General features: G+C 40.1%; 1 protein-coding gene across 1 annotated transcript in view; it reads right to left on the bottom strand.

Moving 5' to 3' along the window:
• Positions 1 to 17,013, bottom strand: part of LOC121284675 (inactive dipeptidyl peptidase 10-like) — an 864,551-nt gene that overhangs the window by 121,027 nt on the left and 726,511 nt on the right. Inside the window, exon 9 of the mRNA XM_041200234.1 lies at positions 16,661 to 16,815. Within this exon, the coding sequence (XP_041056168.1) occupies positions 16,661 to 16,815 (155 nt within the window). The remainder of the gene's footprint in view (positions 1 to 16,660; positions 16,816 to 17,013) is intronic.

The following is a 17,013-nucleotide window of genomic DNA, read 5'->3' as shown; positions in this document are numbered from 1 at the left end:
GAAAGCAAGCTGTGTGGAGGATACAAGGAGTCTGCAAAAGGATATAGATAGGTTAAGTGAGTGTGTAAAAATTGGCAGCTGGAGTATAATATGGGATAATGTTATGTCATCCATTTTGGCAAGAAGAATAGGAAACCAGAATTTTAAGTAAGTGGAGAGAAACTGCAGAATTCTGCAATACAGAGGGATTTGGGTATCCTTGTACATGAATCACAAAAAGTTAGCATGCAGGTACAGCAAAAAATTAGGCAGGCAAATGCAATGTTGGCCTTAATTGCAGGAGAATGGAGTATATAAGTAGAAAGGTCTTGCTACAACTGTATGGGGCATTGGTGAGACCGCACGTGGAGTACAGTGTTCAATTTTTACCTCCTTCCCAGCAAGGAAGTTCTTGTACTGAAATCAGTTCAGAGAATGTTCACTAGGCTGATTTCTGCGATGAAGCGGTTGTTTTATGAGAAATTTTTGAGTAGGTTGGGCCTATATTTTTTTGAAGAATGATAGGTGATCTTATTGAAATATATAAGATTCTGAGGGGGCTTAACAGGATTGATGCTGAGTGTTTCCCCAAGCGGGGAATCTGGAATTAGTTGACATATTTTCAGAAAAAGGTCTCGCTAATTTAAGACAGAGATGAGGAGCAAGTTCTTCTCTCATAGGGTTGTTACTCTTTGGAATTCTCTTCCCCAGAGAGAAGTGGAGGCTAGGTCATTGACTATATTCAAGGCTGAGTTAGACAGATATTTCAATTATTGAATGGTTGAACAGGCTTGGTGGGCCGAATGGCCTACTTCTGTTCCTATTCCTTATGACCTTATGTAACTTTTTCCAGGGTTTTTATTGTGGAACTAAGTCTTTGGAATTCACTGATTGCTTAAGAATTGCACTCCAGGGGTTGCCTCTACAGCACACACTCTGGAGGACCATAGAATCCCTCTGCTCCTCTATCCTATTTAGACTCTTATTTTCAAAGGTGAATGCGGCCTCATTACTCTGCTTAACATCTACCAACTCACAATTATTTTCATTGACATTAATTTGCCAATTATATGCACATTCTGGACCTTTATTAGTGTCTTCTTGTATTTTGTTGCAATCCTCCTCAATATTAACTACACTCCCCAATTTTGTGCCATCATCAAATTTTGCAGTTGTATTATTGATTCCCGAAACAATTCATTAACATAAATAATGAACAACAATGGTCCCAGCATTAATGATGAATAATGGGGGCTTCCATGATTTTCAGATCATAGATTTTTAAAATTACATTTTTAAGTAAGAAACCATTATCTTTCTTATACTGATGTTAAGCTAATTGGTCTATCACTTTTAGACTTCTTGTACCATCCTTTTGGAATATAGGAATCATATTAGCTCTCCTTCAGTCCTCTGGCACTATTCACTTTTCTAATGCATTTTGATATATACTGCTGCCTCTTCCCTAACATCTTTTAATATGCATAAATGGAATCCAGCCAGACCAGCAGTGTTATCCTCTACAAGTTCAATTTGTTTATTAATTATCTCATACTTTTTATCTAAGTGTCTTTGTATTTTTTTAATCCCTTTATCTAATGTCATATCCACCATGTTAATCTTCCTGGTAAGTGTTGAAGCAAAGAAATTAGGTAATATTTCTGCCATTTTGCTTACATGTGAGTTTGTTGTTCGTGTCAATTAGTGGCCCTATTCCTATCCTAATTTTTATTTTCTTATTGATGTGTCTGTAAGATACCTTACTATTTCTTTTTATATTGCTTGGCAATTTAATTTTGTAGTTCATATTTGCCTTTCTAATGGTTTTTAAAAATCTTTTCCCTAATCTGTACACAATCCCTTTTGCCCCCTATAAATTTCAGTTGAAAACATAACCTATGAGACGGTGCAGTATCAAAAATCTGTGAAGGACTTGATCACTGAAGAGTAATGAACCATTAAAGGAAAATAAGGAACCTGTATTTATATAGTGCCATTTACATCCTCACATTGTACCAAAGGGTTTCACAGCCAATGAATTACTTTTGTGTAGTCACTATTAGTATGTAAGCAACTGTGGCAGTCAATTTGGTGCACAGTATGTTCCATGGACAGCACATGAGATGAATGACCAATTAGTCTGTTTTTTTGGTGGTATTGGTTGAGGGAAGAATATTTTTCAGGGCACTTGGAGAACTCATGCTGTCCCTCAAATAGTACGCAAGGATCTTTTAAATTTACATGAATCGGGCAATAGGGCTGTGGTTTCCACCACATCCAATAAATGGAAGAGAAAAATTGGTCTTGCAATACTATATCAATAAACAAAATAACTGATGTAAAATAAGAAACAAGCAGTAACTGTATATCATTCTCCAAAATGCATATATTGTTCATTTATTCTGCCACCTTAAAAATAGTGTATATTCATTTTCAAGCCAAAAGAGAAAATGACTCTTTAAATTGCATCTTGTTAGCAACTACTAATAAGACTGAATTTTAGTCCGACATTTCCTAATTACATTATATCGCTCTTAAGATAAAGGGCCAGTAATAATGTGCTAAAATTATTGATCCAGATCTCTTCAAACAGCAGTGACTTCAGGAAATCTTTAGAGCTGTGTGATTCTCATTTATAGGTTATTTTACTGAGTAGCTTATCACTTGGACTTATTCTATTAGCAACAGTCAAAGGTGCAGGTCAGATACATGTCATTAATACTCCATCAAGAAGGAATTGAATTGGAAAAGAAATATTGTTGACATGATTTTTCTACTTATCTACATATCTTTATATCATTTATACCATTGTCTTCATGTTTATTCATCTATACTTATTGTTGCCAGTTTAAACTTTTATTCACAGATGATACATTCAATAATATTCAGCTGCATGAATGCTGCTTGAATGTGCTGACACCCCTTACACTCATCATAATTACAAAGTGAGCAGCCAATTCCTGACATGCTAATTCAAGCTATTTTAAGTTAAAAAAACAATCTATGCAAAACAGTGGATCACAAAATTTAGTCCAGGAAAGGAAGTCCTGATAATTTCAAACTGCTAGTAGTTATAAGTACCAGTATAAAATTATTTGAATCTACTTTATTCCTTTACAAGGAATTAAATTCCCAAGACCATATCCATCCAATATAAAATACGTTGTAGCAGTGAGCCACAGAGCTGAAGTGTAGTGTCAGTTTGTGACTTAATAACAAATCGGTCACTGGGAGGTTTGTAAAATGACTCAAATACATTTTAGCAGTGCTGTCCAAGATGTGACCCACATGGCAAATATGGAGTCTTACACAATGGTGCAACTATAACTCATCGATTTTGACATATTTTTCTAGTTAACACTCCTAGAAGCTGTTCATCTCTGCACTTTGGTTAATTTTATGACTCCATACCTCCTGAGAAGAACCTCATGGTCAGCAGTTTGGACTAGTTAAAGTACCACCTATATTCTGGGTGGAAGTAATTCCAAAATTTTCATTCTCAAATTTAATTTTTCAAGTTAGCCATTTGTCAGGAAAGGAAGTAGAATATCACAATAATGAGTAATGAATGCTTGCAGTATATAAGATGAAGGTTTATCTGTTTGTTGTTCATGGAAAATCCCATGGCACTTTTGGAGAAAGAGTAGGAAGTTTTACCAATCACCTAATCGTTTTTCATCCCTCCTCCAAAATCAGATTAATTTTCGATCATTTCGTTATCATTTGTGGGATCTTACTTTAAATAAGGTGGCTCCAAAGCTTTCATTCATAACAGCCATCCCTACACTTCAAAAAACCTTTCCTATTGTAATTGGGAAAGAGCTTTGTCATGTTCCTGTGTAATGTGATTAGGTGCCGTAGGAATGCAGAATTTTCTTTGATCAATCTTTGCCTAGCTTCAGGTCAGTTCAGGTGAATTTAAGAATACAGGCCCCAAATTTACACACTGTTTTTCAATGAGTGTTTAGATTAGAATCAGTGTATTAGCAGTTTAGTAGGTAGGTTTTGGGATGGGATCCATTTTCACCAGCTTTCTGCCTTGCTACTCTGTGCTTTCACTCCTGACCGATCTGAGACCTTCCAGCCTGCAATGCTGCTGGGAACTCATTATCTGCTAAGAACTTGAATTTATGTAGGACTTTTCATGACCTCAGGATATTCCAAAGGACTTCATAGCTAATGAATTCTTTTTGAAATCTTTTTGAAATTTATAATATAAAGAAATGCAGCAGCTTGTGTGAGACAAGGTTTCACAAACAGTAATGAGATAATGATCAAATAATCTATTTTAACAATGTTGAGGGATAAATTTTGGCCCAAACGCCAAGAACGTCCCTTCCACTCTTCAAAATAGTTCCATGGGATCCTTTACATTCACCTGAGAGAACAACAACAGGATTGGAGTCCCCAGATCCAGTGCACTGCATTCAAATTGCAGCAAGCATAACTTAGAAAAAAATAAAAGAGCCAATACTGGCTTTATAGCACTTTAAAGTGCTTTATATTGGAGCATGTAGACTGAAGAAACTTTCAAAGGAGATTGCTGGAGGTGTAAGAGAATTTTTCTCCTTGCACCTTGTTTGAGCTGCACATGTCTCTGAAAATGAGACTTCCGGGAAACCTTTGCCCTGACTGTCAGTGAAAGGCTCTAATTATTAGATATAGAGGGACTAAAAATTTGCGTGTGTTTTTACTCCAGAGCAGTGCTACATAGGCTACATTGAATTGTCATGGACAGACAGTGCCATGTGCTGCTACCTGTGTGACACATGCAGGACTTTTCATTGACATAATTCAAGAAACCAGCATGAGCTGCAGCCTGTGTGGCCCACAGATCCCTCTGTCCCCGGGGAAATCAAAGTAGTTTACAAAGAATCACCTTGAAGCGGTGCTAATTTTTAACCCAGAATTCCTAATAAACATTCCCTTCCATGCAATTATAATGGGGGACAGGAGCAGTGTAGAAGAATGGAGCAACATTTGATAAAGTCTGTGGCCTGCAAAATATTACACCACCGCACCCCCTCAAAAAAATTACAAAACCATGATGAGCAGCTCTGTGCTATAAGAGCGGCATACTTTACCACGGAAGGCAGCTGTGCCAGCTACTAGATAGAGAGGTTGTGCTCATGGTCATCGGCCTGAAAAGTTCTGTCCTTGCCTTTTCGTGCCACAGGCTCATTTGAAGCAGCCATGGGAAATCTGTGCACTGTCAACCAGGGAACAATCTGGACATGTATCGATAAAGAAACTGACACATTTTTCAGTAGAGCTAGGGGATATATTCAGTTTAGCATGACAACAGGGCAACATCATGATATCATCATACAGTTTTATTGTGTTTCTGGCACCCCCAAAGCAGGGTGCCCGAGGCCTCACCCACCCCTCATAAAATTGCAGACAGGTCGGGGTCAGATGGGAGGCCCACCCTGCAAACCTGCCAGAAGTGGGTTGTAAAATCCTGCCTTTGGGAAAAGTACCAGATGGATTGCTGGTTCCCTTGGAATGGACTGTCATCAAAGGTAGTGTCTTTAAGAGGAAAAGGAAGAAAATTATATTGCATCTGTAATACACAGTGAACCAGGTGGAAACAGTGTTTGGGTAATTTCCACCGGAGTTTTTCTGATTGTCCACTGTAGCAGTGACAGGAGTGCTGCTTAAATGCAGGAAAAGTGGTGGAAGCAGCAGTTATGCTGTTTTTCCAGTTTGAACAGCTTTTCTGCCAGTTTCTGTGGAGGTGCAGGAGAACGCATGGAGGATCACCTCCATTGTGTCTAGTGTAGGAGCTCTGTAAAACTGTTACTGTAACTTTCAGCTAATAATGCTGATTGGGTTCAGAATCAGCGAGTGAGCTGTCAGGTCACTGCTTTTGTGTATCACCCTCATGTGACGAAGCAATCTGTTTTCATGCGTGTATGACAAATGAAACAATGCAAATAAAATAGAAAAACATACTGATCACATACACCTGACCTGCACTGTGCTTTTGAGAGCTTAAATAATTTATTTTATTAGACATATTCTATAATTCCTGAGTTAACCGGCTGCTCCATTACAAACATGAAACAATATAGAGATTAATGGATACTTGGGAGTGATTACAAGGAATTAATCAAATTGAAGAACCCATGGGACATTATAACCAATCCCAAGAACACTAGAGCAGCTTGTAATGATTGCCTGAACCCTAAGTTTATTGTGTTGAAATCATGCCAGTGTATCTGTTTTCATTATTGTGATACTGTGAACTAGGAGTGGATTTTTCATATTTTGTTTCATCTTAATATGCAGATGTTTTGTCTTGATTCCCCTTGCCCTTAACACTCGCTGTTTTCAATGAAGTTTGATTACTCTGATATCATTAGGCCATATGTATTGAATCATTGTTAGCAATTAGCAGGAAATCCAATAGCCAATTAATATGCTATGAAAGTGGTGAATGCACCTTTATAACATGGAAATGGATGAAACAGTCTACACATTTCAAAGATATCTTGAACTTTTGAATGACTGGACTCTAGATTTTAATTACAGATTGATATTGTTGCTGTGAAATAGCTCAATTTTCTTCATTCCTTCCCAGGTATTCTGCAGTCATTGAAGTTCACCACTAGATGGCAAGTGATGAATGGTTCACAAAATTGTTTTCTAGTAACAACATTAAAGTTCATTGCAGTTTAAACCTCATATGCTAAACTTGCATTGACCTAGTTGCTAAATACAATCGTGTCATTTTAGTAACAAGATCCACCTTGTATTCATGAATAATGGATTAATTTACAAATCTACCAGTTCAGTGTGGTAAACTGCAGTACAATCTGCCATTCTTTGACTTTAATTGTCATCTGACCTGTATGTTCAAACTGATGTATATTTTACAGCCACTACCCAGTAGTCATTCATTCTTGCTGGATTCAAGACACAAAAAAACGCAGCCTGCATCAATCTCTCTTGGAACTTGGCTACTCTAAGACAAGGGCCACCATTATCACAAAAAGGCTCTAGAACACAGCAGTTTCACACACTCAAATTACCCTGGAAACACCAAGGTTTGAAAAGGCAAAGAACAGATACCAAGGGGATGGATGTTGTGAAGAATTAGTAAAGCTGCACTAAGAACAGACCTTCATCAAAATTATTGGTTGCACTAAAGTTAATATTTGAAAGATGTTTCTTGAAGAGACTCCTGCTCCATCTAGACCTACAAAAATATTTAAAGGAAAATCCCGCAAATTCTTATCTTTTCAAGAAGCCTCCGACGGTCCTTTGGAACACCTCAATTCAGGAGCAATGGGACTGACATACAGTGTGCATGGTTCTTCCATCTCTTGCTGAAAGATGTGCCTCTGGGGGTTTGACAACAGGAGGGGGATCCCAACTTGCGTATCTGAATAGTCTCCCACCTGTTTTGAGCAGGAGTGTTGGAAGCCCATTTGAAGGCCTGCTGAAAATTAATTCAATTGGACAAATTGATGGACAGGTTCCCTGACAGATTTTCAACAGCTGTTCCACCCTCAAACCTTCTCTTTCTGGTGAGAAACAGGCAGTCAGCTGTTGAAAGTCTCTCTTCCTGTTTTCATAGGTGAAAATGCTGCATTACATATCCTTGAACACCCGAGAATCAATTGAAAAAATGACTGATAGCCTGTGGGAAATCTTGGCCACATTGCACTAAAAAGAGAGTGATTATTTTTAAATGCAGGAGATGGTCCCACCTGCATTGGTGAAGCAGGCAGAAACTTAAAATAGTTTCTTTAACATGTTGCTAGGTACCTGCTCTAACTGCTCAATTTTCCTTTCAGTGTTTCTCACTGCTGCAGAGTGAGACATTTATTCCCCTCTGTTTTCTGAGTTTTGGTTGGAAAGTCAGAGAGTATTAAGGGCTAACCATGCTCTTGGATGTAGGGAAGGAAGATCTTAAAAGGAAATTTTTATTCAAGACAGTTTTCCAATAATGATAGGGTTTGCTTTTAAAGTGTCCCAATCATGGGTTTTCATGCTTGAATTGCTGCAAGGTGTACAAACTCATGCCAGAGAGATCAACTGGCACCACAGCTGATCTGCTTCTGTTCACCATTATGCTACAAATTGCATCTACAGGTCCTGGTACACTTACCTGATAATGACTGAAGGCAACTGTTTCTGTAGTCACTAAATCAGCACAGAGAAAGTTGCAAAGATATGATATTTGCTATAAGAATGCTTGCTGACAATCTGAACCACGGGCATCACTACCAGTGGCAGTCAAGATTGAATCTCCCTTAATTGTTAAGCCTCCTTCCTCCTTTCCGGTTAACTTATATATTATCTGCAAAATGAGCCGTTTTGCTACTATAGATGCATCAACCAAGTGATCTATGCATTGTTCAACAGGGCTAGCACTTACAGCTCCATTGAGCAACAACAGTCCCATGGATGTCCCATATCACACAAAATGTAGCAGCCAGCAATATTATCTCTATCTCTCTGTTCCTCTGAATCCCTTTACCTTCCCACTGGTGGCAACATCATCAGCACCTGGTTTCTACTCCCTGAAATTCCTTGCCTAAATCTCCCTGCCTCTCCACCTTTAAAAACTGCCTAAAGACCCATCTGTTGGCCTAGGTTTTACTCACCCCACCTAGTCTTTTCTTTCCAGGCTTGGTGCCTGTTTTCCATATCTTCATCCATGAAAAGCCTCGGGGCATTTTCACATTAAAGACATTAGATAAATACATATTCTACTGGGCATGGCTTATATAAACTGAAAAGAATTCCATGGCATCAATGTCAGTGATTAACAATATCAGATCCTGAAATGGGAAGAAAAGAGTTGACGTTTCGAGTCCTCATGAACAGGTTCTGTTCTGTGGAAGGGTCATGAGGACTCGAAACGTCAACTCTTTTCTTCTCCGCCGATGCTGCCAGACCTGCTGAGTTTTTCCAGGTAATTCTGTTTTTGTTTTGGATTTCCAGCATCTGCAGTTTTTTATTTTTATCTCAGATCCTGAAATGCCTGTTTCTCAGGTAATGATCACCATGTTTCTTTCCCCAGGATGGCTCCTCAGAAACTAAGGTTACTCTTTTCAGTCCCAGCTAATAATATTTTTGTCAAGCACAGACAGAAGTACAGTGCAGATAAAGCCCCCATGTAATTTCTAGGATAACAATAATGTATTTTGTCCCAGATGCTTTGACAGATTGGGAGCATCTTATAGTGCAACCCAACCAAGGCTGCCTAGATCATAGTGTTTGCTGCATATTCTTTAATTTGCCAACAAATAATCCTAACTAAAGAGAACCAAGAGGCAGCACAGCATTTCACAATCAATTGAGCAATTCATCAATTCATCAATCAATTGTGACAGAGGGGATATTGCTACATAAACGCTCAAACTGTAAAAATGGCCATGTTCACAGAAGAGACATTCAGCTGCTCGAACCCAAAGTACATCACCAATATTATAACTTCTGCCAATTCAACAATGGACGTTCATGCTTTATTATGATAACAGCATATTCTGCAACATTGCGAAGAAATTCCCTGGATAAAGTTAGCCTGAAGTGCAAACAATTTATTCCCCTATTTGTGAAATGCTTATGGCCAGAATTTTTACCTTGATGGGTGTGCGGGCCCCACCGGCTCGGCGGTGGGCGGGCAGCCGAACTCCGCCACCGAAACGGGGCACACCACCATTTTGAGTGGGCAGCCTGCCTGACGGGAAGCGCTATGTGCTTATTGTGCGGGGGGGGTGGAGGGAGTCCCCATCTGTCAAAGTGCACTTTTTCGCACATGCGCGTGAAAGAACGCACATCTCCTTGAGACAAAGCGCTGTCTCAGGGAGATTACTGACAGTATAAAAATCTTTAAAAATAGAAAAATATTAAAATTATTAACATGTCCCCCTCATGTGACAATGTCACACGAGATGGGACATGTTAATAAGAAGCACACAAACTTTATTGAAGTTTTTAAAAATGGACATGGAACCTCATCCCGCCAGTGGATGAGGTTTCATGTATTATCAGAAGCCCGCTGGGGCTCCTGGCCTGCCCACCAGCCTTAAGGTTGGACGGGCAGGGCATTTAACAAGCTTAATTATCCTGTCAATGGCCTTAATTGGCCATTGACAGGTCGGTGGGTGGAGAGCTGATTTCGCTGCCTGCCCGCCTTCCTCAATATTTAAATAGACCGGAATGATGTCGGGGGTTCCTCTTGACGTGATACCACATAATTTTCCCGTCGTTGAGTGGGCCCTGCCTCCAAATCGCCAACGGGAAAATTCTGTCCTATGTGTCCATTGAGTTTCTTGCTCTAGTGCATCCACAGCTGATTGTCTAAGCTGTATGGTGTATTTATCCATCTTAAACTGCTTACCTCTCAAATGGAAGGAATATCTATGGTGGTTCAGTGAATCCGCCTAGGATTAAGATGGCCCTGTATCCCACTCTAAGCATATAATCAAGGCGGTTTGGCAAGGGGTGATGATAAGTGGTGTTCTTGGCCTTCTGCCTCATTTTTATATCCATTTGTTTAGTGGTCATCCAATTCCAGTGATGGCTGAAGAAACCAATGTTTGTTATCATTCTTCCCTTTTTGGTTTTAATTCAAGTGTCAGCCTTGCTTGAATGTATAATGTGAAGGCCTATTTCCTTAATAGACAAACCATAAGGACCAGTTTCATTTATTTACTTTCCTGAAGGTACATTAGTTAATTCAAAACACGATTATGGATCCACATTTTTGTGGTTCTAATATATCATTGGTCCAATTAATGTGCTGATAATGTGCCTTAATTCATGAAACCCAGCATGATCCATGCAACCAGGGCATATGGAAAAGTCTGAGGACCATCCAAATTTGGTACTTGTATCTCATCATGATAATTCAGGTAGTCCTTTGATAGTACAGAACTTGAGTATTGCTGAAAAGAAGACTTTTTTGTCAAAGTTTTCATTTTGCACTCATCAGGACAATTCACAAGAATACCAAATGAAAGGGAACAACAATTTATGCTATATGAGAAGAGAGTGCTGATTAGTTGGCAAGTGGACTCAAATTAGTAGACGCATTGCCACGGAGAATGCACCAGTTGATGGTGACTGACCAAGCATTGTTTGGAATTTAAACCAGCTTGACTCTGATCAAGGCATTGCCCTGAGGAACGAACCAGTGAATGGCTGTTAATTATTTTGCTTAGCTGAAACAGGCGCAATATTCTTTCTGTTTGCAAAGAACAGGGACTTGTGTATTAACGTATGTACATGCAAATGTGCCAACTGCGAGCCTGACCGACAATCTTAAATTGGTTGTCAGCGTAATTCAGGCAAAACAAAACAAGTAACAGCCATTTTCTGGTTCATTCCACAGGGCAATGCCTTGACCAATCGTAGTCAAGCCGCCTGGTTTAAATTTCAAACAAGCTTGGCAGTTAACTATCAGTAACCATCAACTAGTGCATTCTCCATGGCAATGCCGCTACCAGAGTCTACTTGCCAACCACTACCAATCAGAGTCCACTTGTCAACCAGTAAGCACTCTCTTCTCATATAGCATAAATTGTTGTTTCCTTTACATTTGGTATCCTTGCAAATTGTCCTGATGATTGCAAGATGAAAAGCTTCAACAAAAACTGTGCCTTTTTTCAGCTATAATTAGGGTACGCGATCCAGCTTTCTGGTTAGGGTCTGCCTGCATTCAAGGGGCTGGGGAGGTGGGAAGGTTATTGAGGGAGGGGTGAACATGGGCCATCACTGGTCAGAGTCTTAACATGAAGCATTGGTGTTTCTCTTGTTTCTCATTAAGATTGCTAGTAGTTAAAAAAATAATACCTGCAGGCTTATTCTGCAACCTCCAGTCATCTTTAAGGGCTGCAGCAGAGCCTAAATAAGTAGTTGGAGCTCTCTTCAATTTCATGAATAGATCTGGGAAAGGGTACAGGGGCCTTATTTCAAACTTGAAATGAGACTTGGCCTTCAGAGAACAAATCAGACAAGGGCCATCTCATTGCTGAATTTGTATTGTTGCACCCTTTTCTGCACAACATAGTTTAATTTTCTCCTTTCTTTTGGGTCCTGGTTATTGAGGCACAAAGAAAACATCCAAGTGCTTAAAGTGTTGAGGATGAGGGCCATTATGCAGATTCACAATATTAAATAAGTGAGTCACAAGGAAAAGGTTGGAAAAACTGGGGAGTCTATGTTTTTGTAAAGAGGAGGATGAGAGGGAACCATATAGCTGTATACAAAATCTTATACAAATACAAAATGTTAATCTTCAGCACTATTTTGAGCAAAACCATGACACAGGACAAGGGGACATTAGTTTATGCTGTAAAAGGCAACATCTGGGCTAACGTCAGGACAGACTTAACACAAAAGTGTGATCAATACTTGGAATGGTCTTCCAGCTACAGTATCACTCAAGACACAGTTAAATGCTGTAATAGGGAAATCATAGAATTCTATGGAAGAATAAGCAGATGGACTAGGTAGTCTCCATCACTTGTAATTCTTTTAGCATAGCAGGACAAATCCAACCCAGCCAATTACCGCCCCATCAGTCTACTCTCCATCATCTGTAAAGGAATGGAAAGGCTCATCAACAGTGCTATCAAGCGGCACCAGCTTAGCTATAACCTGCTCACTGATGCCCAGTTTGCATTCCGCCTGGGCCACTGAGCTCCTGACCTCATTACAGCCTTGGTTTAAACATGGACAAAAGAGCTGAGCTCCTGAAGTGAGGGGAGAGTGACTGCCCTTGACATCAAGGCCGCATTTGACTAAGTATAGCATCAAGGAGGCCTAGAAAAACAAGTCAATGGAAATCAAGGGGAAAACTCTCCACTGGTTGGAGTCATACCTAGCACAAAGGAAGATGGTTGGGGTTGTTGAAGGTCAGTCAACTCAGCTCCAGGACATCACTGCAGGTGTTCCTCAGGGTAGTGTCCTTGGCCCAACCATCTTCAGCTGCTTCATCAATGACCTCCCTTCCATCGTAAGGTCAGAAGTAGGGATGTTCATTGGTGATTGCACAATGCTCAGCATCATTCACGACTCCTCAGATACTGAAGCATTCAATGTCCAAATGCAGCAAGACCTGGAAACATCCAGGCTTGGGCTGACAAGTGGCACATAACATTTGCACCACACAAGTGCCAGGCAATGACCACCTCCAACAAGAGAGAATCGAACCATCAGCCCTTGATGTTCAATGGCATTACCATCACTGAATCCCCCACTATCAACATCCTGGGCGTTACCATTGACCAGAAATTGAACTGGACTAATCATATAAATACTGTGGCCACAGGGACAGGTCAGAGGCTAGGAATCGTGCGATGAGTAACACACCTCCTGACTCCCCAAAGCCTGTCCACCATCGACAAGGCATAAGTCAGGAATGTGATGGAATACTCCCCACTTGCCTGGATGAGTGCAGCTCCCACAACAATCAAGAGGCTTGACACTGTCCAGGACAGAGCATCTCGCTTGATTGGCACCACACCCACAAGTATTCACTCCCTCCACCAGTGACGCACAATAGCAGCAGTGTGTACAAGATGCATTGCAGGAATTCACCAAGGCTCCTTCGACAGCACCTTCCAAATCCATGACCACTACAATCTGGAAGGGCAAGGGCAGCAGATAGATGGGAACACCACCACCTGGAAGTTCCCCTCCAAGCCACTCACCATCCTGACTTGGAAATATATCGCCATTCCTTCACTGTCACTGGGTCAATATCCTGGAACTGTCTTCCTAACAGCACTGTGGGTGTACCTACACCATATGGACTTAAGCAGTTCAAGAAGGCAGCTCACCACCATCTTCTCAAGGGGCAACTAGGGATGGGCAATAAATGCTGGTCCAGCCAGTGGATGAATAAAAAAAAACACGTCAACCGCACTTCTATAATATAAGTTTACCTTTGATAGAATTTGATGCAGGCCTTTGACCATGATATATATGGCAGAATCTAGACAGCTTACTACATGATTGCTGGGAACATTTTCACTGGCAACAGAGAACCGGATTATGTGGGAAAATGCAAAACTCACTAGGATCCAATGGCTACATAGATGGGCTTTTTATGCACATCTTCTGTAAGAGGTATTGGAGTTTTCAGATTTTCTATTCAACATGGATCAGAAATTAACTGCATTTGAACTACAAAAGTCATTGCAATTTGCACGTTAAGCATCTGTCCAATAAAAAAAGTCTACCTGCCATTTCATGGACAAGGTGATACATTCTTTGTTCCAGTCCTGCTCAGATCCCCTCCCTTACCTCTTTCTTCCAGTACACTGTTGATTGTATTGGTGTCATTTCCTGCTCTTGCGCTGAACTGGAAAATTTCATGAACTTTGCTTCAATTTTCTACCCTTCTAATACCTTCAGATTGTTCATCTCTGACTCTTCCCTTCCTCAACTTCTCTGTCTCCATTTCCGGGGATAGGCTATCAGCACTAATAATCAACTATCAACTAATAACAACAAATGATCACTCTAAGACTCTCAAAGCTATCTTGACAATTCCTCCACCCCACTTCCTAAGGGCTCTATTTCATTCCCGTTTCTTCATTTCTGTCACATCAGTTTTGACGATTACGGTCTTCCTTTTTCCTCAATCAAGGATTGCCCCTTACCATGGTTGACAGTGCTCTTAATCGTGTCCATCCCAATCTTGCACTTCTGCTCTTACCTCTTCCCCTCCCTCCCAGGACCATGATAGGCTTCTCTTTGTCCCCACCTTCCACACCACTAGCCTCCACAATGATCATTCCCTGCCATTTCTGTTACCTCCAGCATGATACCATAAACAAAGACATCTTCCCCTGCATTCCCCTTTAAGCATTCCAAAGGCACTGTTTCCTCCACAACACCCTGATTGGGGGTTGGTTAGCTCAGTTGGCTGGATGGCTGGTTTGTGATGCTGAGTGATGCCAATAGCGCGGGTTCGATTCCTGTACTCAGCGGAGGTCATCCATGAAGGCCCTGCCTTCTCAACCTCATCTCTTGCTTGAGGTGTGCTGATCTTCAAGTTAAACTCACCACCAGTTGTCTCTCTCTAATGAGAGAGCAGCCTATGGTCCTCTGCAACTATGGCAACTTCCTTCCTTCCTTTGATCACCCAATACCCATTGCCCTTCCCTCAGCACCTTCCCATGCAAATGTAAGAGATGCAACACCAGCCATTTTACTATACAACCCTCTTTCTAGATGAGCCATTGATTTACTTGTACTACATTCGATTTAATATACTGTATTCACTACTAAAGATGGGATCTCCTCTACACTGGGGAGACCAAAGCTCAGATTGTGTCCACTTCGTGAAATACCTTTGTTTGGTCTGCAAATGTGGCCTTGAGCTTCTAGTTATCAATTGTTTTAATTATCCACACTATTCCCATTTTGAACCACCGCACCCCCTGCACCACACATCACCCGGTCCTCTGCACCCTACACTGTTTTAATAAAGCTTAATGTAAGCTTGAAGAACAGCACCTCATCTGTTCAGTTAGACTCTTTACAGCCATCTAGACTCAATGTTGAGTTCAACAATTTCGGATCATAATCTTTGCCCTCATTCTTTTTCTCTTGAAAAGCAGCTTCTTCCCATTTGCAGCTCCTCTATGTCTATCTTTTGTTTCTTTACTCGTCCCCTAACCATCACCTTGCACTATCTTCCCTTTGTAGTTTAATCTCCCCTGCCCTCCATTCTATCACATACCTTTTCTTTTGTTCCTTCTCCCCTGCCTCTGTACTTGTTTAAAACCTGTTATCTCGCTATTGCTAGTTCTGACGAAGAGTCATTTACCTGAAATGTTGACTCTCTTTCGCTCCACAGATGCTACCTATCCCACTGAGTATTTCCAGATTTTTATTCTAGATTTCCAGCATCTGCACTATTTTGCTTTAGTAAATAAAAGTGTTTAATTTCTGACTGGACAATTCATTGTTGTTTTCTTCTATAATATGGCTTGATGGGCTACGACAGTTTTCAGCAATCTCTATAGAGTGCTTTAAATATACAGGGAAGTGAAAATTGATCATCTGCCACAGCCCAGTTTTCTTTCTGTATCAAAATAAGCAGGTTGTCACATTTCATACATGGGCTTGTATCATATGGAGTGCAGCACTGACTCCAGTAATATAAAAGACAGGTTCCCTATAACAGATTGTAAGTCACAATTAGTGCCCTATATGGTATATTTCGCACGGACCTGATGGGAATATTTACTTTTTTTTGAAGCTAGCATGGTGAGAGAATATTTGAAGACTCTGACCTACTTCATTCCACCTGCTTGTCAAACCCATTGAAATTTGCTGCCTCTGCTTTTTGCAGATAGCTTAAATATGTGTAAAGAGATTCAAAGGGCAACATACATTTTCAATGCACACTTAGTTTATTAATGCTCCTTTAGTACAACTGCAGTATTCATGGAATAATTCAAAACATGGAATAATTCAAAACATGGAACAATTCAAAATATGAAAAAAAGCATCCACCTTTAACCATTTCTCAAAATGCACAAAGACCAACATTTATTTTTCTTCTTATTCAAGGCAAATATTTCAGTATAATTAGATCCCACTGGACGAAGTGGATTACACTTCATGCAGCAACAACAACTCTGATTACATAATTATTTATTGCTCAATAAGTATTTGTTTTAAGATTTGAGTTTCTGTTTCTTACCTTAGGATATGGGTATTGCTTTCCTTTTGGGTACAGATTACCAGTAAAGCGTGGAATCACCATATTTGGTACCAAAGTATCATTTATCATCAGGAATGCCAGTCGCTCTCCATTTGGGGACCACCAGTGAGTAACATGGGAATGCATCAGCTCCTCTGCAACCAAAGCATTATTATCAAAGTAAGAGAATCAATAAAAGCAATTAACCCATCAAACGTAAGAGGCTCTAGAGCAATTTGCAGCTAACAAAAGGCTATGAGTGTTGGAAGGTTTAAGTGCAAAATGAAATATTTAATACTCGAATATATTTTATATATTGCTTCTGAGAAAAATAATGAAACAGAATGTAAGAT

This window comes from Carcharodon carcharias, chromosome 12 (genome assembly GCF_017639515.1).
Source record: "Carcharodon carcharias isolate sCarCar2 chromosome 12, sCarCar2.pri, whole genome shotgun sequence".
NCBI lineage: Eukaryota > Metazoa > Chordata > Chondrichthyes > Lamniformes > Lamnidae > Carcharodon > Carcharodon carcharias.
Note: the sequence above shows the minus strand (reverse complement) of the source record. Positions and strands in the feature narration are given on the sequence as shown.